The sequence below is a fragment of the Pholcus phalangioides genome, unplaced genomic scaffold, assembly GCF_987345545.1.
Source record: "Pholcus phalangioides strain wild (caught in Gottingen) unplaced genomic scaffold, Ppha-v1.0 ptg000017l_1, whole genome shotgun sequence".
NCBI lineage: Eukaryota > Metazoa > Arthropoda > Arachnida > Araneae > Pholcidae > Pholcus > Pholcus phalangioides.
The window spans coordinates 39,387,504-39,412,343 of NW_028301610.1; the positions used below are offsets into that span (position 1 = coordinate 39,387,504).

General features: G+C 38.0%; 2 protein-coding genes across 8 annotated transcripts in view; one reads left to right on the forward strand and one right to left on the reverse strand.

Moving 5' to 3' along the window:
* Window positions 1–4,123, reverse strand: part of LOC149073033 (ral GTPase-activating protein subunit alpha-2) — a 405,837-nt gene extending 401,714 nt beyond the window's left edge. For all 3 annotated transcript variants that reach the window (XM_089246694.1, XM_089246695.1, XM_089246693.1), the window contains exon 1: window positions 3,873–4,123. In XM_089246694.1, coding sequence (XP_089102820.1) covers window positions 3,873–3,978 — 106 coding nt within the window. In that variant the 5' untranslated portion in view covers window positions 3,979–4,123. The remainder of the gene's footprint in view (window positions 1–3,872) is intronic.
* Window positions 4,124–9,432: 5,309 nt separating this feature from the next.
* nbs (nibrin) overlaps window positions 9,433–24,840 on the forward strand; it is a 39,450-nt gene continuing 24,042 nt past the window's right edge. For 2 of the 5 annotated variants that reach the window (XM_089246110.1, XM_089246111.1), the window contains exons 1-5: window positions 9,440–9,532; window positions 19,668–19,793; window positions 19,993–20,144; window positions 21,290–21,435; window positions 23,020–23,128. In XM_089246110.1, the coding sequence (XP_089102236.1) occupies window positions 19,712–19,793; window positions 19,993–20,144; window positions 21,290–21,435; window positions 23,020–23,128 (489 nt within the window). In that variant the 5' untranslated portion in view covers window positions 9,440–9,532; window positions 19,668–19,711. Of the gene's footprint in view, window positions 9,533–19,667; window positions 19,794–19,992; window positions 20,145–21,289; window positions 21,436–23,019; window positions 23,129–24,840 lie in introns of all 5 variants that reach the window. The other 3 variants (XM_089246113.1, XM_089246114.1, XM_089246112.1) reach the window with 3 other exon arrangements.

A 24,840-nucleotide genomic window follows, 5' to 3' on the forward strand; every position in this document is an offset into this window, starting at 1 on the left:
ACCAATCGAGCATATCTGGGATCATTTGGGACGGCAAGTTGGACACCCTACGAGGTTGGTCGAACTAGAGGCGCATTTACAGCAACTGTGGAACGAGATGTCTCAGGACATCATACGGAACTTGTATGCCTCAATGCCCGCTCGTATTGCATCGTGCATTCGCGCTAGAGGGGGGTCCAACAGAGTACTAAAACTTCTGTTCATCTGTACTTTTTTCTGCGATAAATGATCCTTTTTCTTGGATTTTCTAATCACTTACTTATATCAACGTAGTACTTACATGTGTAAAATTTCGTTTCATTTTGACGACTTCTTCTGGGTGCGCAAATGTTTATGGCAATGAGTGTACTTATAACAATAGCAGAATTTGGGTTGTGGCTCTCACCTTTGGTTTGTTGTGCTGCTTGTTATAATGTTGCTTTTTCGCATGTTTGGACATCTATTTTCATTTTTAGCTCTCATTCTGTTTGTATAAAAACCAGCAGGGCTGGATTAAAGAAAATATTCGCCCCTGAGCAGGACTCTGCAAAAGAAAGACTTCTTGGAACTAGAAAGACTTATGGTGAAAAGATTCGGCTTCAACGTGATTTGAATGATTTATTGTGAAAGACAGCTTTTTGGGGCTCCTTGGACTGAAAAGCTAGCCGACCCCAAGTGGCGTGTAATTTAGAGATCTCTATAAGTACTTTGTTGGGAAATGCAAAAGGTGCTGTATTTGAGAAAATCTCCCTTTATTCTTGTGAATTTCCCAGGGCACCTTTTTTTTGACCACCAATGTGTCTGGTATTGAGTTCCATTGTGTGATAAATAAGGATAAAATATTTGTGGGTTGTTTATAGTCTAAACTCTGTCTTCTACTAACAGACGTGCTACTAGTTATAAGCAATCTTGAATAGATAATGTCCACAACATAGGCTTACGCAGAATTTTCTCAAGGGGGATTTCAGATTTTTTCCCTTCTGAGAAGGGTTTTTTTTATTTTTTTTTCCGGCAAAATAACACTATAATCTTGGCTCAGGGGTCCCCCTTTGCGTACGCCAATGGTCCACACAATTCTGTAATGGGATTAGTTTAGGGATTATTTTTAAGCTTTACATTTCTCTAGTTTTCGTCTTGTCTTGATACATATTCTGTTTAAAACAGGAGTAAGTCGTAGAATATTTTGTCACTCAGACTCGTAAAACTTTATCGATTAATAAGTTTAATCTGATTTCTGCTGTCACAAAATGCCGTTGATGACGACAATTGGCGAAGTTGGTGATGACAAATAGCATAAGTAGCCAAAACTTTGCATCACAGGAAATTAACTGCGTGAAGAAAGACGAATCTTCTTTCCATACCCGGTCGCTTTGTTTGGTCGGTGAAGAGGACGTTGAAATACTTTGCTTTCTACCAGTAATCCGGTCATTGTCGTGAAAGGTTCTACAATGTGCAGTACAAGAATAGGCGAAGTAAATACGGGGGGTAAGAAATTTGTCTCGAAGAAGCTCCCTGAAAGTCTAGGGTCCATAGATTTTCACCCCTCTGGTAGGTAAAGAGTTAAGCAGTAATTGGCTACTTTGCATTCTTTTGGCATCATATTTGGCGATTAGCTACCGATTTTTCATACTTGAAATCCTGATTCCCCATATTTTTCCTGAGAAACCAGGTCAGCCTGAAATTGAAAGGACTGGAAGAGTATTTTCTTTATGGATTTTAAATTCAAACAAAGCACAATCACGTCTTTTAGGGATTTTTCTATGAAGACACGAAAAATCGGAAGAATCTGATTTCCGACTGGAAGATTTTAATAAGGCTGAAAAATAGGAAGACTTTCAGGTAAATCAGAAGCATTAGCACCTATGGGGCATTCATCAGACATTTCTATCAGAAAACACTGCTCGGATTATAATGAATAAGAATTTTGAGCTGCAGATTAGGACGGCTGTGACTATGTTAAATACAACTAGCAAATGTTTGTTTACACCGCCATATTTGTAAGCGGTCCAACAAGACTTCGCTAAAAATCCAGAAAAAAAATACAGTTATGGTCCCTATTCAAACAAAAGTGTCATTAACTTGGCATTCACCATTTCTAATAAGCGAAAATAACAAAATTGCTCAAAACAATTCCAATAAATATTAAAAATATTATGTAACTTACAGAGCTCCAAAAAACACGTTAAGCACCACTGTGTTGCCAACCAAAAAAAAAAACCATTTGTTTTCTTGAATATATAACATGATCTTTTCATGTATTCCCAAAGGATCAGCACGATTCGTTCAGAGAATTTGTTAGTGTCAGGTTAGTAGACATCCATGCCCGAACCGGGATTCGAACCCAGACCAGCACAGTGAGAAGCAATTTCCCTAACCACTCGACTGCCAGACAGTTGGTCATAATAAACAACTGGTAATAATAAACATTTTATGAGATTTGGAAAAAGAATCAATGTTCGAAGAATCATTCTTCACTTATTAATTCCAGCTGCAAAACTATAAATTAATACACACACTTCGACACTTCAGTAAATTTTTTGACATTTTTCCCGAGTCATGTTCACGGCAGTATCGAATCTAAGCACAACATGTAAAAACACGAGGTACTAATGTGAACAAACCATGAAATAGTTTTGGTAAATAATGGTATTTTTCTCAACCGAAATGAAAAACAAAAGTATGATTTGCTAATTTAAAAATAAATTTTTACAACGTAAATTTCATGCGAGATATTTCTGCAAGTTTTTTTAGGAATTGAAAAGTTATATTTTAATCATCATTTCAATTTTCCTGAATAGTCAGTCAACATGTTGTTAATTTTTCTTTCCTGATCTTGCACCCCAAAAATGCTCTCCTGGTTAGGAACCACTGGTCTAGACTGATACTTTGAAATCTTCCTATTTGATATCCCTAACTATCTCCAAAAAGGTTCTCTAGAGTTTTCTGGGTTAAAAATAAATATTTGCACAAAGATAAACGAAACAATGATTGCCTGAAAGCGTATAATTGTTTAGAAGGATAGTTTGCAATCTTTTAATTTGACATCCTAACTGTCGCGAAAAAGGCATTGACACATATAAACACACATTAAAATGAACGATACAACCTGACCTAACGACAACGGAGAAGGGTAAAGCATGGCTACTCATGCTAAAATGGGGGGGGGGGGGAATGGAAGGCTGTTTCAAATGAAGCGGGGTAAACAAAGGAGGGTCCAGGTTAGCGCCCATCTGTAGTCTGCTTGATGACAAAGAAAAATCAGTTTGAAAAACCTGCAGCTATGAAAGGAGTATTTAAACTAGTGCCACCTGTATCACGGATGGAAGGAAAGGTAGTTCTAGAAGGAGAGGAGAAACTGAAAACCAGCGCCAATAGAGGAGAGAAAAAAAGTGTGAAGCTTCTGGTAAGGAGCTCACCAAAAAAGAAAAAAAATCGCCAGGGGAAACTAGGGATTACACTTTTGCTGGTACAAAAAAAAAACACTTGGCTCTTAAAATATCTGATTGGCACCTAGATTTTTTCTTGATGTGGTCTGTGAATTATACTAAAATCAAAATATCAGTGAATATGTCAAGTTGAAAAGATACTAAGAAATTAGACCTGTCTTTATTGATGAACCCTTTTGATAGTGCTTAATATATACATCAGATTTTAATTATTAAAGCAAATTTTAACTTGATCAATAGCTATTAGTAAATGAAAAATCAACTAAAATCTAAGCACCATCTCTAATCACCCACATGTGTATATATAAATATTATTTTTTATATATATACAATATATATTTTTCATTGATTTATGGAGAACAAAATACTATTTTTCAGCACTATAAAAAGATCAACCTGAAAATATTTTTAACGTGCAGTAAGTATAGTGTATCGAAGCACATTTACCTAAAACATTTTTGAGATGCTTCACCCGACTCAAAGAATCTTTTTTGAAGTCTAAAACTTTCTGAGACGATTTTTTCACGTCTGAATGAGGTTTTTTACTGAACATTTTGATTAAGAGGAATGCCTTTCACTCGAATTCTTGTGCATAGCTAATGATGACACTCCCCCTTACAACAAACTCATAATCCCGCCTACAACCACACACACCCCACTTCTTTTCACGTTTCTCTTCTGAAGTTTGCAAACACAACAACCTGTAAGTTCAGTTTCTTTCACTAGGAGCAAAAATCGCTCGACGCTTTCCGGTTGAACGTGACAATCATCTCAAGTATCAGAAACCTGACCATATTTCTTCGAGATAAATGCGGTAAATCTAGACTCCAAAAACTGTTTCTTTGATAGTATAGCTAGGATGGTAACCTCTTCCAGCAAAATTTCTCTTTCGACTGAATTTTTCTCACGTATTCTGAAAAATATGCTGCCAACCAGCTGGGAAAATACGTAATAAAGTATTTTACAATTGAAAAGTATTGCACTGCAATTGATTTCTTCATTTTTTCAAAAACTCTTTGTTTGATGAATTCTCAAAATTTAACTCAAATGTTAAGAAATATCCCACTTGGACAAATTTTGGCCAATTTTTCCCACGAATATGGGAAATTTCCCGCGAGTTACCATCACTGTATAGTATAGAACCGAGCACGCCCAGGCTCTGTCACTTTGATATTTTGATCTTTGATATTTCAAATTATTTATTTATTTATTTAGTTAGTATACAAACCTGTGAAAGGTCAAAGGGCTCTGACTTCACTAGGTGCACAATACCACCAATCGATGAAATTGAAGGGAAAAGCAGGGGATATATCGGTAAAAACAAAAAATTAATCAGACACACGAACATATGCGAAGATGAATTTATGAAAGAGAGAAAATTTCAATAGCCCTTGCGGGGAATCGAACCCACGTCCTCTCACTTGCCGGGTGAGTGGCCTAGACCGCTAGACTATACAAGGGAAATGATGATTCTTAATCTTTCCTTAGAGCTCGTGTGTGCTGAACAGGATGGTACTTGGTGGAGGAATGGATCCAAATGCAGCGGTAAACAACTTACAGGAAACAGTGGATGAAATAACAGATTGGTCTGAGGATTCAGATCTTAGAGGAGAAATATATTTCTTATATTTCTTCTCAATGTTGATAAAACACTAACTTACACTCCTCATTTTTTTTTGATTTGCACATAAAACGTCCAAAATTATGGGAGCCTTAAACAAAATAACATTCCCTCAGGCCAAACTTTCGATTAAAAACAAAGTTCTACCATATAAATTAATCCTACGGCCACTCTATTGAATAGTCTATTCCAATCATGGCATAAAAGAAGCTATTCAAGTATTACGTCAGCAGATTTTTAGTCATTTTTAGCCATTTTTGACCTCCTAACTCCATTGTCAAAAAAATTTTGTCAGCTCTGCCCCTTACCTCCTAATGTATATTGGAATCAGAGACGTACGCGGACGATGAAAACTTATTTTTTTTGATGCAAAAAATATTTTAAAAAATTCATAAGTTCGAGAAAAAATACATTTATATATGTTATTATAATCCATTTCTGTTGATTTCAATGCTATTTGAAGGCTAAGAACTCAAAATTTCTTTTTAAGAAATTCATTGCGACCCACCCTCCAAGCCATATATGCTAAACTCATTACCCGCGGACCAAATATGGCCCACGTAGTTATCTGATGTGGCCTGCCACCTCAACCCAAATTTTGTAAAAAGGAACCAAGCGGTATGTTTACAGATCGCTTAAGCAGGGCCGTAACTAGAGGGAGGGGGCGGGGGAGGGGCAACTGCCCCGGGTGGCAGTTTTAGATGAGAACAAAGAACACCATTACAAAATTATCGAATTTTGAAGTTGTGGGGGCAGAAAAATAATGTTTTCCCCGGGCGGCAAAAATCCTAGTTATGGCCCTAGTTTAAGTGTTCCCTGACACAATTCCAGAGCATTTAAGCGGGCCGTGGCACACTCACAGATCACTTAAATGACCCGTGACACAGTTCCAGAGCAATTAAGTGGTCCGTGGCACATTTAGAGATCCCTTGAGTGACTTGTGGCACAATTTTAGAGCTCTAAAGTATGTAGAACAAAGTATGCATAGATTACTTAAGTGATGCGCGGCAGAATTACACATCACTGGAGTGACGCGCGGCAGAATAACGCATCACTGGAGTGACGCGCGGCACAGTTTCAGAGCACTTGAGTGGCCCGGACACATTTCCAGATTACTTAAAGGATCCGCGGAACGTTTACCTAGGGATCACTAAAGTAGCTCTGTAGAGGACTTATCACTAGGGAGAATTAGTTAGCTTACAAACCAAAGAAAGCTTTTTCTCGTTTTTAGCACACCGAGTGAGATGCCATCAAGAATATTTCATATTTTTATAAAGGGTGGTTGATGACGTAAGCATCATTCAACCCCTCTTAAAAGTCAGTAAACCCGAAACCCCTCCCCATCGATGCTGACGTAATACTTGAATGACCCCTAAGGTCTAATGCAGTGTTTGCCAAAGTGGGCGATATCACCCCCTGGTGGGCGATGGAATCAGTTCAGGGTAATAGAGGCTATGGGTAAAATATAGGTTCGCTTGAGTTAAGCCGGGTTTTCCTAGGACCAGGTTTTTTTTTCGCCACGTCAACCGAATGGGACCACTTCGCGTCGACAGAAACGTGTTACATAATGACGCTACGCGTTTGTGTTTCCCTAGCTCGGCGCATCAGCTCAGGGCGACTATATAGTATATGGCCCTGGCATCAACTATTCTGTTGTCAGCATGCTCCTATTTGAAGGAAAGGGAAAGAAAACAACCAAAATGAAGAGAAGATCGGCGAACGACACATTTGACTGCTCGAGAAGCAGTCCGCCAATCATGTCCGACGTAAAGCGCTGGCGTGAAGATTGTTGCGCTTTGTAGGAAAACAGTCGTACCGCTTTTCTTATTGGTGAGTGGATGGCGTGTCGCGCTGGGCTATTCACGTTACACGCGACAAAGAAAACATGTTCCCAAGAAAACCCAGCTTTAGGGGGGCGATGAGAGAAAAAGTTTGGGAAATTATGGTCTAATGCGCAGCGGTTCTCAACCTTTCTTGATTCCCGGAACCCTTTTTTTGGTGTAAAATTTCTATGGAGGAGCCCCGTAGGCCTATTTTTTTATGTATTTATGAAAGTTACTGATTTATTTTTATTATTAAAGATTATTTATAATTATTTTTTTCGAACTTGATATTTTTTTCAATTTTCCTGGAGAGGCCGCGGAGCCCCTGGGGAGTGCACACGGAGTGTCGAGTCGGCCGTGCTCAAGGTAAAGTGTCTAACTCTTTTCATAATTGGAGAGCATCGACGGATGACTCAGTGATTTTAGACTTCATATCAGCAAATAACATACAGTGTATCCTTACTTTGAAGTTGTCGGGCATCTCGACCATTCCGAGATCGAGGCCTGTTGAACTGAAACAAGAGTTCGTTAGAAAGATCGCGTATCATAAAAACGTTTCAGAGACTCGTTTTATCCGTTCTGGAGAAATGTTGGTTTCTACGGCTGACCCACACACCGCCAGAGATTTTGCAGATCAAAAGCATTTTGGACATTCCTGTCAATCCCACTCTGCTTACAAACTCGATCACGTCTAAATTCCTCCTTAGGCCGGTATTACACTATAAAAGTTTGATAAAATCCCTTTTATAAAACTTGAGAAATCTAACCAATAAGATTATTTGTTACATTCCAGAAAATGTAACCGTTGACCTTATTGGCTGCATTTTTCAAGTTTTATAATAGGACTTTTAAGTAGATAGGGACAGCGGGAATCTCGTTAATCCACATCAAACTTTTAAAGTGTAATACCGGCCTTAGAGATATTCCAAGAGATATTGATGTCAAGCTAATCGCTGAAGAACTCGGTTCTAATAATTTGCATATTATTGCTATTCAGAGGTTCATTAAGGGTGGAAATCCTTTGAACATGGTTCTGGCAACAAGTCTTGGGACGAGTATCTCAAGTCTAGTCAAATTATGGTTTATGATATATCACCCCCGTCAGTTTATAGACCACCCCAGTAATTATAAGAGATGTTGGAGCCGTTTTCATAGAACGAAACATTCTGCAGGGTTACCGGTCAGATTTGTAAAGTGTGTGGTGAAAAGCATGATCTGGGAAACTGTTCCAATATTATCTCATGCATAAACTGTAAATTTCCCCACGAAGCGACGGATCTCCACTGTCCAGTTTATATTTTTTAAAGCAAAGTGCTTAAATATAAATCTGAAATAGTGCCTGCGAACATAGCGCGTGCGAGATGTAAATCGCAAGCTACGTCTTTTGCAGGTCGTGCTAGTATCTCCACATCTTCGGATATAAGTGCTCTCAAAATGGAGATTAAATCTCTGGTACATGCTGAGATTAATGCTATCAAGGAGATTGTCCTCAAAGACTTGAGAATTAGTCTTCAGGAATCGATCAAGGACTCCCTACCTAAAAAAGCAATGATTCCTGAATTTATTAACTCAGTAAATGCTGCGCTTCAATCGACGAGTACATCAACAGCATTTACGGAATAATTTGATGCGGGGAAACGTTTACCTTCTAATGTGAATTTCAATGGGCCCCCTTACCATCTTGCTCACATGAAGATAGTGATGTATCTGCGGACTCAAATAGATTCTTCCATTATCTCGCCTTTTGTAAGGGGTACGACCTCTATCTCGCCCGCTGAAAACATATACGGCCGTATTTACCAACACAGTTTCAACTGCAATCGCAGGTTAAACGATCAGCGATCGACACGGATTGGTTAAAATCCTTAATTTAACCAATCCGTTTCGATCTTCAATCCTTTCACCTGCGATTGCAGTTGAAACTGTGTTGGTGAATACGGCCGTAAGAGCCCCTTTCTTTTGATTTTTTAATTCTGTGTCCCAACTATCTTCCGAAAATCCTGATCGGATTCGTTCCGGATCAGAAAAAAAAATATAAACGAAAAAAAAAAAAAAAAAAAAAATTCCCCCTTCTCTAATACGGTTAAAGAACCGAATTTTTCTTTGTGATCAAATCGAGTTTGGTTTGGTTGTTTTTTCTTCCTCCCTTTCTGGTTTCTATATGTTTCCATCTTTTTATTCTCCTTTCCCTCTTCAAAGAGAAGTGTGGCATTGAAAACTTGATGTTTTCTTTTTCTTTCCTTCTCTGAGTGAAAGCATACTGAGGTAAAATTTTTTTGTAATAATGGATAATAACAATTTTAAAATCTTTCAGTGGAACATTAGAAGCATCAAGTCAGAATCTATTTTCATCAAAAAATTTTGCCTTAACTATGATATTTTATGTTTGCGACCCTCCCCTGGGGGTGGTCTAATGACAGCAGTCAGATCATCTCTCTCTTCATCTTTAATCCGGAGTTTTTCCGATCTCTCTTTTGAAATCATGATTGTTGAAATTTTAATAATTGATTTCTCTATGTTTATTGTCAACTTCTATCGTCCTCCAGGCAATTTCAACACCACTCAGAAAATATTTTCTCGTATGTCTCAGGTAATTTTATCATAGTAGAAGACTCCAATAGTCATCATCCGAATTGGTGCAGCCGTTTTACTTCACCCTACAGGTACTGCATTATTTAATTGGTATCTTTAATCATAATCTGTGCCTTGTTCCTCCGTTTCGTCCTACCTTTTAAAGTAAGGATTCTCAATTCTATATTGATTTGTGTTTCTGCATCCCTGGCTTAAGGGCCGTTCAAGTATTATGTCAGCAAATTTTTAGCCATTTTTGACCCCCTCCTCCCCTTGTCAGCAAAATTTCGTCAGCACTGCCCCCTACCTCCTAACGCATATTGATGGGAATCAGAAACGTATGCGGAAGGGGGGCATTGTGGGGACTCGTGCACCCCCCCCCCCAGACGAAAAAAAATTTGTTTAACGTAAAAAACATTAAAAAAAATTAAAATTTCGAAAGAAAATACCTTTATATGTTATTATAATCGATTTCTGTTAATTTCAATGCTATTTGAAGGGTAAGAACTCAAAATTTCTCTAAGAAATTGATTGCGACCCACCCTTTAAGCCATATATGGTAAACCCTTGACCCACGGACCAAATGTGGCCCTCAAGTTTATCTGATCACTTAAGTAACCCCCGACACAGTTACATAACACTTAAACGATCCGTAGCACATTTAGATATGAGTGACATGTGGCACAATTTTAGAGCACTTAAGCTGCCCCCCAGTGCGTTTCTACATCACTCAAGTTACCCGCGGAACATTTCCAGATTACTTAAGTGATCTGTTTCATAATTACGGATTAATGGATCACTTGAGTGATGCGTTGCACAGTTCCAGAGCGCTTAAGCGGCCCGGGCACATTTCCAGAGCACTTAAGCGGCCCGGAAACATTTCCATAGCACTTAAGCAGTCCGGACACATTTCCAGAACACTTGAAAGATCCGTGAAACATTTAGAGATCGCTGAAGTGGATCTGTAAGGGATTTATAATTACGGGGAATGTAAGTTCAGGTGAACACAAACTAGCCAAAGATTTTTCTCGTTTTTGGCGCACCGAGTAAGGTGTCATTAAGAATATTTCATAATTTCATAAAGGGTGGTTCATGATGTAAGCATCATCCCAACCCCCCTCCCCTTGTCATCAAAAGTTAGCAAATCGGAAACCCCCCCCCATCGATGCTGACGTAATACTTAAATGACCCCTTATATAACTTGGTCACCATGTGACTCTTTATTCAACAGTGACCATTTGCCGATTAACATTTCAATGGTTCTTAATAGACAAGCCATATCTCAGGAACACAGTTATATTAAATGGTCAGTGGTCATGGTAGCTATCTCTTCCATCCTTTCTTCAAATAATTTTGGGGATATTTACAATCATGTTCTTTGTCAACTCATCAAGCTACTCTGTTCGCCGGAGAAAACAGCCGTGGCTTAAATTGGATAAAGAGGGGCGTATGGCTCTTATCCAAAAAAACGTGCTTTCCGAGCATTTGGTCGTGCACCCTCTCAGGACAACTGGATTAATTATAAAAGTTTATCTGCTGCTTTTCATCGTTGTCACCTTCGTATTATAAAGATTGAAGACCCTTGCTCAAGAACTTCAACCTTTCACTCAGCCTTCAGTTCTTTTTTCTATTCTGGGTAGACATCGGTATATTGTGACGAAAACATGGGATGAATGCAGACATATTTTCATGATTGCTAATAATAACTATACTGATCCTCTGGTACAGATTAAATTTTTGAAATCTCAACATTTTCTTTCATCTGATTTAGCTTACTCCGATACTTTTTGTGGACGTCCTCGTTAGTTTAAGGTTTACATGGATGCACCGTTCACTTCCGCGGAGATTCGTACCATGCCCCCCCCCCATCCTGGAGCAGGCCCCCTAGGCTGGGATCTTTTGCGGGCCCTCGTCCAGACTTTCACGGGCCCTTTTATGATGAATTTATAGCGTGGAAAAGAAAAAGTTGTGAAAATCGTTCCGGGCCCCAGAGCTGGAGCCTTGTTAGCCCACCCCTTGTGGGGGCCATGATTCATACAGCTATATGCTCTGGTCGTTCAACGACCCCTTGTCCGGATGGTGTTCCATTGAAGGTTTATTATCTCCTTCCAAAGTTTTTGTGCCCCATTCGGTGTTGTGGCACCAACTTTGAATTTTTGTCATACATGCATAAGCGGCGCACCAGCCGGCCACATTGGAAAAGAGGCAGATTGGCCCACCTGCACCCCATGTAAATTGCGTCCCCCATTTGGTGCTGTGGCACCAACTTTTGAATTTATATGTTTATATGTCATACATGCATAAGATTTTGGATTGTTTGTACTGTCTGCACATGATGTTTTTTGTTGTTTTTTTTAAATATATCTGTAGTATTTTTTGATGTGGCACACGTGCATTTCTCTGCACATGACTTTTGGCAAATTGCAACTTTGACTGTTTCACCCGCATGTAACTCCTCAAGTGAAAAGAAGGATAGGTGACCAGACAGTTCGCAGGTGCAGGAAATAACAAGGAGTACAAGATTGTATGTCGACAAATCAAAATAATCAAATGACTTCATATGTAGTCAAGAATAACGCGCCGATTGAGGCTCTTGTCGCGAGGCATTCTATGTTTTCTTTGATGAGGAGCGATGTTCCAGTTTTGTAACATATTGTTCTCTCATGTCCACAATAGAAGTTCTTGGGGGTGGTCGGGAGTCTCCCTTCGCTCGGTTCTAAACTAAACTAAACTAAACTAAACTAAACTAAACTAAACTAAACTAAACTAAACTAAACTAAACTAAACTAAACTAAACTAAACTAAACTAAACTAAACTAAACTAAACTAAACTAAACTAAACTAAACTAAACTAAACTAAACTAAACTAAACTAAACTAAACTAAACTAAACTAAACTAAACTAAACTAAACTAAACTAAACTAAACTAAACTAAACTAAACTAAACTAAACTAAACTAAACTAAACTAAACTAAACTAAACTAAACTAAACTAAACTAAACTAAACTAAACTAAACTAAACTAAACTAAACTAAACTAAACTAAACTAAACTAAACTCCTTCCAAATAAAGGGATTGAAGTTTTGAACGCGTTTAATACACTTTGGTCCCCATCGTTTGTGCCTTTGGCCTTCAAAGACGGACGTATCATCTTTATTCCTAAATCAGGAAAGCCGACTACGGATCCGAAAAACTTCCATCCTCTAACACTTATAAACACTATAAGTAAAATCTTTGAGAGAATCATTCTGTTTGGGATCACTTGGATCTCATTGCGCTTTGATCTCTTTTCAAAATATTTTTACGGTTTTCGTCCGAAAACTGGGGCCGACTTGCATTAAAGACATGGTATTCTCCATTTCATATGCCCTTCAGAAAGGCTACACTGGCTACATTATTGGTCTGGATTTAAAGGCTGCCTATGATTTGCTTGGGCTTCCATGGAAGATTTTTAGGTTGGCTGTCTATCTCTCGAATCGTAAGCATGTTATTCACTGGAGGGGATCCAGATGTGGGGCTTTTGGCCCTAACCGTGGTCTTTTAGAAGAGTCTACTCTTTTACCCATTCTTTTCACGCTGTTCACATTAGATATTGCCTCATATATTGTTCGAGACATCAATCTCTACATTTATACAGACGACATTTTTCTTCAAATGAACGCATCAGATGGAAAATATGCCGAGTCCCGGTAGTTGAAAGCTATTCCTAATATTCTCCGATGAGCTCCGATTCTCCGATGGCTCCGATTCTCCGATAGTGGCCTGTGCATTTCATTTTATCTAAATCCATATTATCTATTTTCTCACGAAAATGCCCTCCATACTTTTCTTCTTTTAGCATAAATGGTGAATCCATTCCGTTTGATCCGTTATTGAAAGTTCTGGGTGTTTATCTGGACTGCACTCTCACCTGGAAAAAACAATTATTATTTCTGCGTTCTAATGACACTTTTTCTTTAAACATTTGTCGTTCCATCTCTCACTCCTCAAGAATATTCCTTGCAAATTTCTCAAGTCTGTGCTCAGAGCATAATTGGAGGTACCATCGGATGTGGGGCAGTTGCGTGGTTTAACGCAGCCAAATCTTCACTCACTGAGATCAGCACCATCTATAACTCCTTGATGAGATCTATTTTAAGGCTTCCTACTACAACTTGCATCGATAAACTTAGAAACATTCTTGCCTTACCCACTTTTAAGGATTCTATTCTCTTCAGAATTGGTTTATCTCGCATTTCTGCCACTCCCACGCAAGGTCATTCTAACATTGCCGATTCTGGCTTTCTTCGTCTCTCTCCGTCTTTGGCTAGGAAAATGATGCAGTTCAGCTATCGGTTTTTCACATATGTCTATTCTGAGTCCAATTTATTCCTTCTGGCAGTGTATACCCTCGAATATTCATTTCATATCTGAGGGTTTGAGTTTTCAAAGACCTAATTCAATTATCTCTTACCAATCTACGCTTCAAGAGTATCTCGATTCTCTGTCGCTTAATGCTTGTATAATCACTACCGATGCGTCTAAATCATCTCAAGTTGTTTGTGGGGCTTTCCGCTCAGCTCAGCTACCAAAGTTATCAGGTCATAGTTCATTCCCAAAGACTCTCCGGTTTTCACGGTGGAGGCTCTCGCTTTTACCTTAGGCCTCAGAACCTTCCTTCAACCTTCAAATGTTCCAATATTCATCTTTACAGACTCGAAATCAGTCATAATTGCTCTAGATAATTTCTGTATTTATTCGTCGTCGGTGATTCATCACTTGTATGCTCAACTTATTCACTCTAGTTCTTTGGTAAATAACATATCCAATGCCGTCTTAATGCATGGGTCCACCTGCGCCCGGCCCGGGTGCCTCATAAGAAGAGGGACCTCAGAAAAACGAGAAGTAGTTGAATTTTTTGAGAATTTTCCAAGTAGGGCCTCAGAAAAATCACTTGGCCCGGGAGGCCCATGACGCTCTTAAGACGGCCCTGAGTATATCATTAATTTAGATTCTAAGCCATTCGGGTATCAGCATTAATGAGACAATAGACAATCACGTTCGTTCTGTAGCTTCCTCTGTGGTCGATTTACTGCCTTCTAGTCTTTATGTCGAAGACATCCGGTCTTTCTACTCCCGCTATTTCAAAAGAAAATATTCGGTAAACCCTCTTTTTTACATTCGAGAATTTCGATCCTTCTATAACTGCTACAAGAACTTCTCTCTTTTTTCGAACAGAAAATTGGAATGTATCTTTTACAAACTAATTTTCAACAGAGCCCCCCTTGAATAATTACCTCCATCGTATCAAGAAAGTTGCTAACCCTCTAGATCTACAATGCAAAGTACCTGAAACATCCTCTCATTTTTTATTCTCTTGCATCAGATTCTCGTTTTCAACCCTCAATACTCTTTCCCCTCCAGTTAATTGTTGGTCTGAATTTTGTTCAGGCAAACCTGAGATTATTATCAGCTGTTTTGAGCAGTTTGTTATCTGAAGTCAGCGTTTCTCGTGAGTTTTTTCGTTGTTCCTTTTTTTGTTCTTTTCGTTGTGGTTTTTTCACTGATGGTTGTTTAGTTGTTTCGTTTTTACACACACTCATCCAGGAACTCCATGTCATTATTCAAAAGTGGCTTAGCATCGTTCTCCAAGCCTGAAGACCTTTTTTTCCTTTAATATAACATCTCCATCTGCGTTTTTTGTCTGGTTATTTGTTGTGTATTATTTTTTTTGGCTTTGTTGTTAATTTTTCTATCTTTCTCAAGATGAGGAGATGGGAGAATGTTCGGATATCTATGTTTTCCCTGTATGTGTTCGCTTTGTGCAAGTATAACTTTCTATACAAATACAAATATGAGGCCACAACAGGCAAAATTCCCAACGAGTTGGCTGAGAAAAAGATGTCCATAATAAGTATGGATGTCATATATTACTAAAATACAGCAACCCAATTAAAAATGCAATCAAAAAATTATAAACAATGTATGTATACATGATAAAATATACAATGCCCATAAAATGTATTTATGGTTGTCTTATTCTAAGTATAGATAGCTTCTCGATTTACCCGAACATGTTTATCGTATTTCTTTTTAAACGTGACAAATGTGTTAGAATTTACTACTTCCGGGGATAAGCTATTCTATTTATTAACAACTCTATTAGAGAAAAAATCCCTGGGACACCATAACCTCCCATTGTACCTTACCAATTGATACCGGTGTCCTCTTGTAAAAGCAATCTATTAACAGTGTACTAATAATTCATGATCCATCCTATAATAACGACGCAGCCGAAACACGGGAAGAACCACACTTTTTGTGCTAGGTGCATTTTCTTTAATTAAGGTATATACAGTATGTTAATTATGTACACTTATTACATCGTATGTATAATTTGGTTAGCCAGCTCTTCACATGAGCTGCTTACATCCTCTCGTTTGTACGTTGCCTCCTAGAATGTCTCTCTTTTGTCACCTCCTCTTCTAGTCCACCTCTTTCTCTCCTCCGTCCCTCGGCTCCTGGTATGCAGTTGTCCAGTCCCCTTATCTGACCCTTGACCTTTCACACGCTTTCGTCGTGGAAGGTCATCACGGATCTCACATCGTTTGTACGTTCCCTCCTAGAATGTCTCTCTTTTTTCACCTCCTCTCCTTGTCCACCTCTCTCTCTCCTCGACTCCTGGTATGCAGCTGTCCAGTCCCCTTATCTGACCCTTGACCTTTCACAAGCTTTCGTCGTGGAAGGTCATCACGGATCTCACACATCCTATCTATCCCATTGAAAATTTTGAACATATTTTGTAAACATATTCAAAAAATGAAGTCTCTTCATAACTCAAGCCCCGTGTGCCAATAAGGACACACGTAGCTCTTCTCTGCAACCCCTTCAACCAAATCTATGTCCCCCTGTAGGTATGGTCTCCAAAACCTTACAGCATACTCCATATTCAATAATTCTTTGTGCAATTTATATACTGGTGTAAAAAATTAAGAGAATTTGCAGACTTGGTCGATTATCTCTAGAACTACTGTACCGATTTTAATGAAATTTGATATGTGCATACATTGATACAATACAAAACAAATAACCATTCAAAGTAAAAACTCTGCCTTCATAGTTGAGGTTTTCTTTCCTCTCCTTGCGCTGTTGTTGGCACCTTAGGATACAATGGACTTGCCAGGACTCGGACCCTCGGACACTCTTTGTTTAGGCTGGCATACGTATTTCTCACGTCGAGATGGTGTAGAGAGGGAGAAAGAGCCCTGGTGATTATGCTTCTTCACCCCCTTTTATGACGGGATAGCCTTCTCATTATAGACTCTCCTCATTTTCTCTTTCTTCCAATGCAACAGTTTCCCAACCAGCTGGGAGAATGGGTTGTTTCTTTTCCTTTTTTTTCTTTCTACGCACACACAACACTGGACCCTCTTCTTGGAGTAATAACAGAGTGAAGTGAACAATTTCCCTCACCCCAAGAAAGCTGGATACTGCATATACCAAATAATAATACTAATAAAAGAAACATTTACTATATTCTAATGATCTACTTATAATTAATATAAAAAAAGTTATCGTAACTAGACTTATTTACAAAAAAAAAGATTTACTCTTTTACAATTTAATCCCAATTTTCTCTACTCAAATGCTGCGCTCCTGCCTTGTGAGTGATCTTTAAATTCCATCTTTGCAGGGCTAAGGACCACCGTAGCAATTTTGGACTTTTTGGAGTCGTTTCGGTCAAATACTTTAAAGGATTGTGATCCGTTATAATCTCCACGTTCAGGCCATGGATCCATTTTTCAAACTTTCTCAACCCAAATAATACGGCCCAAGCTTCTTTCTCTATACTGGCCCATCTTTTTGGGTGTTGTTCAGCTTCTGGCTCGCGAAAGCGATAGGCTGGTATCTGCCTTCAACCCCTTGAGTTAAACAACAACCTACTGCTAAGTCAGATGCGTCAGTGTGTAACTGAAACGGCAGTTCTAAATTTGGTGTTGCCATCCTGGTCACGTTGCACAGGCGTTCTTTAAGTTTCTCGAAAGCCGCATCAGCCTCTTCATCCCACGGGATGGGATTGGAAATACTGGATTTTGCCAGATTTGTCAGGGGAATCGATAACTCTGCAAAATTTTGTATGTAATTTCTATAGAATCCCATAAGCCCAAGCACTGATCTAACGTCCTTCTTAGTGACTGGTTTCTTTAGTTCTCTTATAGCCGCAATTTTTTCTTCATCTGGAGCGTGATTACCCCCACCTATCTTATGTCCCAAGTATTTCAGTTCCTTCTGAGCTAATAATTCTTTGTGCAATTTATATACTGGTGTAAGAAATTAAGAGAATTTGCAGACTTGGTCGATTATCTCTAGAACTACTGTACCGATTTTAATGAAATTTGATATGTACATACATTGATACAATACAAAACAAATAACCATTCAATAATTGTAATACACACGCATGATCGTGCGTAACACTCGTTGGAGTCGGAAGGTATGAAACAGCGGTTGCAGAATAAACAAAAAAATGGGTTAATAGAATGGTTAATAGGGGGTATGGTTCCCCCTCTTACAGATATACAGGTCTCGCAGCGTGATTTCATGCTTGAAATAAGGCAGTTTATCATTTCCTGTGGCAATTGGTCCCACTCGTTCAGCAACGCTGTTTTCATTCCCTGGATGGTTCCCGGAGGGGGGTTGCGAGTTGCAACTGCCCTCCCCAGACCGTCCCAGACATGCTCTATAGGGTTAAGGTCTGAAGATCTGGCTGGCCAATCCATCCGGCGAATATCCTCACTCTCTAGAAAATCGTCGAGCAAAAGAGCTCTATGTGGCCTCGCGTTATCGTCCATTAAAATTAATTCAGGGCCAACTGCACCCCTGAAAAGGCGAACATAGGGCTCCAAGACCTCATCCCTATACTTCAAACCAGTCACAGTGTCTCTTTCAAAGACATGGAGAGATGTGCGGCCATCCAACATGATGCCTGCCCAGACCATTAAACCTCCTCCGCCATAATGGTCGATTTCGCGGACATTGGAGGGTACGTAGCGGGTCCCTGGTTCTCTCCATATGAACGTACGGCGAGAATCGGTGCTTAGGCTGAACGGGGACTCATCAGTGAAGAGAACGGTCGCCCATTGATCCATACTCCAATCTCTATGCACCATGATAAACGGATTCTCCTGTCCGTAGAAGTGAGCAGGACGCAAACAGCAGGTATTCTTGCAAACAACCCTCTCTCATGAAGTCTTTTGGAAACAGTCACCCTTGATACACGGGTTCCAGTGGCTGCATACAAGTCACGAGAGAGCTGAGAAGCTATAGCACTCCTGTTACGCCTCGCTATAATCGACAAATGGCGATCTTCTCTGGCCGTCGTGGCTCTTGGACGACCTTGCCCAGGCTTTCTCTCGATGGATCCGGTATCCTGGAACTGTTTCCATAAGTTACACACGACGCTGGGCGTTAAATTGAACTCTCTACAAATCTGGACTTGAGATTGGCCTGCTTTTAGCCTCCCCACAATTCGCCACCTCCTTCCATCATCTAAACGTTGGTGGTTACTCATTTTTACTGTTACAATTTGAAATTAACCGATTGTTGCAAAATAACACCAAGAAATTCGCCGAGGTGCGCTAGCGAACGAAATGCGTCTTAACTTACGCGCGCTTATATAAAGCCTGTTTCTCTACTGGCTCCGCCTACACACAAGTGTACGCTTACGTATTTGACGTACAAGATTTGCATTTCTGTCTAGAAGCAGTGGTTTTACATTCAGTTCAGTTCTTTTCATGAAATTCGATAAAATATACAAATTCTCTTAATTTATTTCACCAGTGTGTTAAATTTAAAAACATAAAAGATTATTTTAAAAATAACATAAATTAAAAAGTCCTTGAAATGTATGACGGTTGCCATGTGCCACAATAGATTACTTTCGTAGACCTACTGGAAGGTGTCTGTTGGGGTCACAGTGAATGTTCCTAATCTATGTTTTTTGTTTCGGTTTTTGTCTTTTGTATCAATTGTACTTGTATTATCAAATAAAAAAAAGAATTATAAAAATTGACATTTAATTAGAGAAATAATGCCAGAACTAACGCAAATTGATTATTTATCAAATTAAAGTTATATATCATCTATAATATATGATATATAACTTTCTATAATATTCAAAAATGTCTTCTAACTTTTCTTATATAAGACATTTTTGTGTGCTTTTGGTATTTTTCTTCTCTCAAACAGGGGATAGCCCTCAGGCATAAAGCCCTGTATAATTGAAGAAGAAGATGCTGTGGGTGATACAGTCAAGTCAAGTCGGCGGGACTCTTAATCTACAAATAGCAATGTGGGTCCTACGTCATGTGAGAAGTAAGTTTTGAATATTATCAATTATTGACACATATATTTTATTATATTATATATCGTTGATACCCATGTATATCGATTTTTGGTTCGATGGATGAAATTTTTGTCGAAAGAGCTGCTGTGTTTTATTTTTGACAAACTTCAGTTAAGTTTCAACTCTTGTTGCAGATAAATGCCCTTAAGTATGCTATTGTTATTACAGGTCCAGGATCTTCAGAACCTTGTTCGTATAACATTGAACGCGGAAAATCATATACCGTTGGCCGAGAAAATGCTGACATCTTGCTGAATAGTGACACCTCAGTCAGTCGCAAACACTGTGTTATATGGCTTGAACACCCTGAGGATGATTCAGTAAGCTTTTACTCGGTGTGCATATTTATTACAGTAAAACCTCTCTTCTGTGCACACTGGTGAGACACAAATATTTCTTGTAAAATGAGAGTAGCTATTCTGTGTACTATGATAAATTTTTTCCAGGGTTCATACAAAGATTAAATACACATTATTTATACTTTTACTATGTCTTCAATTGCCTTCCTCACACTTCACAAGCAGCACTGTCGTTGTTGGCTATTATTGCTTAATTGTCCATGTTGATTCTCACTTAGACCTCATACACATTCCTCTGCAGAACTTCGAATTAATTGGTATATGTCGAAATACGAGTGTTCTGAGGCCCCTAATGTACAGTGAAACTTCTCTAAGACGACCACTCGGCATTCCATAAAAAAAAAAAAGTGGCCATCTGAGGAGGTAACCACAGTAAAGAAGTATGACAGGAAAAAAAAAACACTGTAGGAGGCATGTCAAAATAATGGTTTTCAATGTCACAAAAAATTAATTATATGCTCAATTTATTTACAATGCCAAAAGAAAACAAAGCAATAGATACATATACAGTGAAACCTCGCTACAACAATACTCGGTATAACAATAAATCCCTCTGCAATAGTATTTTTTCAAATCTTGTTAGGAATCACCTGTAGTCTAATGTTGAACGCCTCTGGATACAATGATATCCTTTACTATGATCCCCAAAGCAGAATATGTTGAAATCTGTGACGGAACAATCAGCGCTACTGCAAATTAACCTGGAAGAATTTTAAGAAAAGTGTAGAAAACACTATCATGGGAATTCTTACTGCAGAACATTTCCAGTTGGCAGAAGGCTCATTGCAGATTAATGCAAAGCATTCTGCTTTGCGGTTGTATCAGCTTCAAGCAATCCTATAGCTTTAGCCTTTGCCATCTTATTAACAAATGTTTTTAACCTGATAGAGTGGAGCTGGATCTCTGCACCAATTTACCTGAGGCCGAGGGTATTGGCTAAACATGGGTCTTTATTTGAGTGAAAGTGGGTCCCTCTAAAAAAAATAGAGTTGAGTCCCCCATCATTCACAGGTATCCTTGTGAATCAAACAAATAATTTATTTCAAAAAACATGTTGCATACAAACATATTTAAAATTATTGCATTAATCATTATCTTCTTTTAAGGCAGATGCATCTAAAACAACCAAACTTATGGTGAAAGATCTGTCAAAGTTTGGAGTATTTATTGATGAAAAGAAAATTACCAAAGGAATTACAGTTCAGATTCACAATGGTGCACTACTTAGATTTGGTTACAATTGCTTATTTAAGTGAGTTCAAACTTGTAAACTTTTTATTTTCAATAGCACTTCAAGATTAATAGTTAATTTACCTGTAAAAAATAAAAAAAAATTAAGTGGCCTATTGGCTATGCTATCAAGCTTGATGCTTGCTGAAAAAGAGTTAAGGTAAATTGACGTAAGTGGAAATTGAGTGTAAGTGGAACATATATTGCACCTGTTGTGCCCTTTACATAGTTAAAGGGCACAACAGGCGCCCTTGTCTACCATGTCTCCCAAATTTCTACTCCATTTCCCAGACTCCTGAAAAATTCTAATATCTCCTGAATTTCAACTGTGATTGTAAAAAATACATACTTTGGGGGGGGGGGAATATTAAATTTCTCCAGAAAAAAAGACAGTTGCTTTAATTTTTAATTCACGAAATGATGTCACAAGCATAGTGTAAATTGTTGCCATTATGTCAAATAACAAAGTATTTCATTTTTGGGGGAGAAAAGACAAAATTCATCAAACAGCCAGTGTCAATTCTGCCTTTCAGATATCCAAAATTGATAACAACTTGTATTTGCTTAGGCCATATGTCCTCGTAAGTTGGTATGGCTGGTATGATTTGATTTGAGAGTAGTAATGACATCTAGTTTTACCTACTGGTTGGCGATGATTAGCAACGTGGTGCGGATCCGCTTGCTTAATGTGACGTTTTTCCAAGGAGGAAAAATCCCTACAATTTTACAGTTTCATTTATGAAATTCTCTACATGGTTTTTCAGAAATCCCTTTTATATTTACTTTTGTATGGAATTAAGATCCTGGCAAAAACCTTCCCGATTCTGATTCTCCAAAGTTGGCAGCTATCTCAGTCAATGTTGCACTTAAAAACCATGGAATGGCAGCTTTACATTTTAACTATTTCTGAAAGTTTAAATTGATCTAATATCAATATTTTGGTGTCAAGTTTTTACTTTCTTATTATTTGATCTGGAAGGAAAGCAAAATTTAATTGTTACAGAGAGATTTAGTATCTTTCTTTCACAAACGTTACTGCTTATTGATGTCATTGTGACTATTTTTAAAAACTTATGAAATTTCAAATTTCCCAGTTTGGTATTTTAATTATTAAAAGTTTTTCACTTATAAAAAAAGTAAGTGTTCATTCTATTGCTATTCAGGGGAATGTTTTGTATTGAATTTCAGCAATTAGGGAATTGAATCTGAAATTTCAAGTGTATAGTAATTTGAAACAACAGCCATGAAAAAATGTATAATATGCATGTTTCTCTTTGATTCTCGTTGGTTTATAGTAGTTAGGGTGATATTCTCAAAATTTAAGTTTTGCGAAATCATATAACTAAATCACTGCATATAGGCCTACATTGTGCCCACCTTTATAAAATGGAAATCTGTCTAAAATGGAAAATAATTTCAGTCTCTTGACGTTCAGTTTTATACAGGTTTCACTGTACTTGCTTTTGCTTTATATAAATGTAAATGTTGGTGAGAAATGCTTAACATGCCTCCATTTTACTGAGCTTTATATTTTATATGCTTTCTTTTAAAGGGAGATTTTTTAATTGATATTTTTCTTTCTTTTAACATTTCTTTTCAATACTAGGGTTGAAGAAGTCAGAACTGTAACTTCTTCAAGAGGTGCAATCAGTAGTTCTGCTTTAGGTGAAGCAAGTTGTGAGCTAATTGAAAGTTCATCAAAAAAGAAACGAAAGGTATCAAATTTGGAATCACTATGGACCTACTGTATTTTAGCATTTCAAAAATTGAAATTTGAAAAATTTCAAAAATATTTTTATTTTAGGATATATGTTAAAAAAATATATTTTTCATTTATTTTAGAAACCATTATATTCCTCATCATTCTCATCTGATACATCACAGTCATCTAAATCAACTAGTGCATTATCATCAGAGTCAATCTCATCTTAAGTTGCAAGAAACTGAATGATTTGTTAATATCTATAATACTAGCTGTTACCCGTGGCTTCGCTCGCGTGAATGTGATAATCTGAAAATTACTCAGCAAAGATCCCCATATAACATTTGATAGTCTCCTTACCCTGATAGCTGAAATCTCTTAGTGGGCATCTACATCATGAGATATACTGACCAAATTTCATATTTATAGCTTCAGCAGTTTCGGCTCGGCCATGATTGCCACATACAACCTTTAAATCGCCTTATGACTCTTAAGCCCCATTCACATGGGAAATAGAAAAAGCAGGTTTAAAACCCATTTCATGAGTTTTCACCAATGACTGCTCTCCATTTCTTCCCTTACGAAGAAAAAAAGTCGTCAAGTGGGGGGGGCTAGCTCTCCCAATGCTACCGCAATATTTGCACATGTGAACAAGGCTTTAGAGGTTGAATTTTGAAAAATCTCTTCTTAGTGAGTCTCTACATTATAAAATAAAAATACTGACCGAATTCATTTATAGATTCAGCAGTTTTGACTAGGCGTGATTTCTCTATCTAACATTTGAACCCTCTTATGGCCAGCTTTAGGGGGTCAAATTCTCTTAGTAAGTTTTTACGTCATGAAATAAAATTACTGACCAAATTTCATAATTATAGCTTCAGTGTTTTTGGCTCGGCATGATTTCTGTATGAACCCCCTCAAGGGTTGAATTTCAAAATCCCCTTCTTAGTGAGTCTTTACGTCATTGAATAATGAAGCTACTCACCAAATTTTATAAATATAGCTTTAGAGCAGTTTCAGCTTGGTGGTGGTGAATCAGTCAGTCAGGACATGCTATTTTATATGTACAGGCTATCCCAAATCGTTTGCACAGTGTATATATCTATAACCACTTGCTTTCGGAACATATTTTCAGTTGCAAAAAGTTAAAAGTGCAGTTACTTAAAACCGCAAAATTTGTTTGAGGCGTCACATACATGAAAAAATACAGAAATTAACTTTTTATACAGTCCCTGTGTGCTCAAAAATCTGAGGCCGAAAAAAATTCCATGTTTTTAAGTGCAGTATTGACTGAGATATTCAAATTCGAAATCAGAGGAAATTTGGGTAAAATTGTTTTTCTGCATTTAGAGCTGTTTCTTTCCAAATTTTCTGTTTTTTAAATTTGAATATCTCAGTGAATATTGTACTTAGAAACAGATTTTTTTGTTGGACTCTGAAAGAGATAGGGCAACAACCTTTTAATTTGGTTTTTCACCGGGGGGTGTATAAAAATGTAATTTCTTTATTTTTCAACTATATGACCCCTTATTATGTATGTGGTTATATTATTGTCAGACAGATGGCACACATGTCATTGTATCGTATTACGGCTGTTGGACATTCAGGCAGTTCGCGTCACGTTGTTGTTACGATAGCATCTTTGTAATCGTGTGTCCGTTATCATCATGTATTTGCGTATGTCTCTAACCGAATTATTGTAATTAACTGTACCAAAAAACAAAA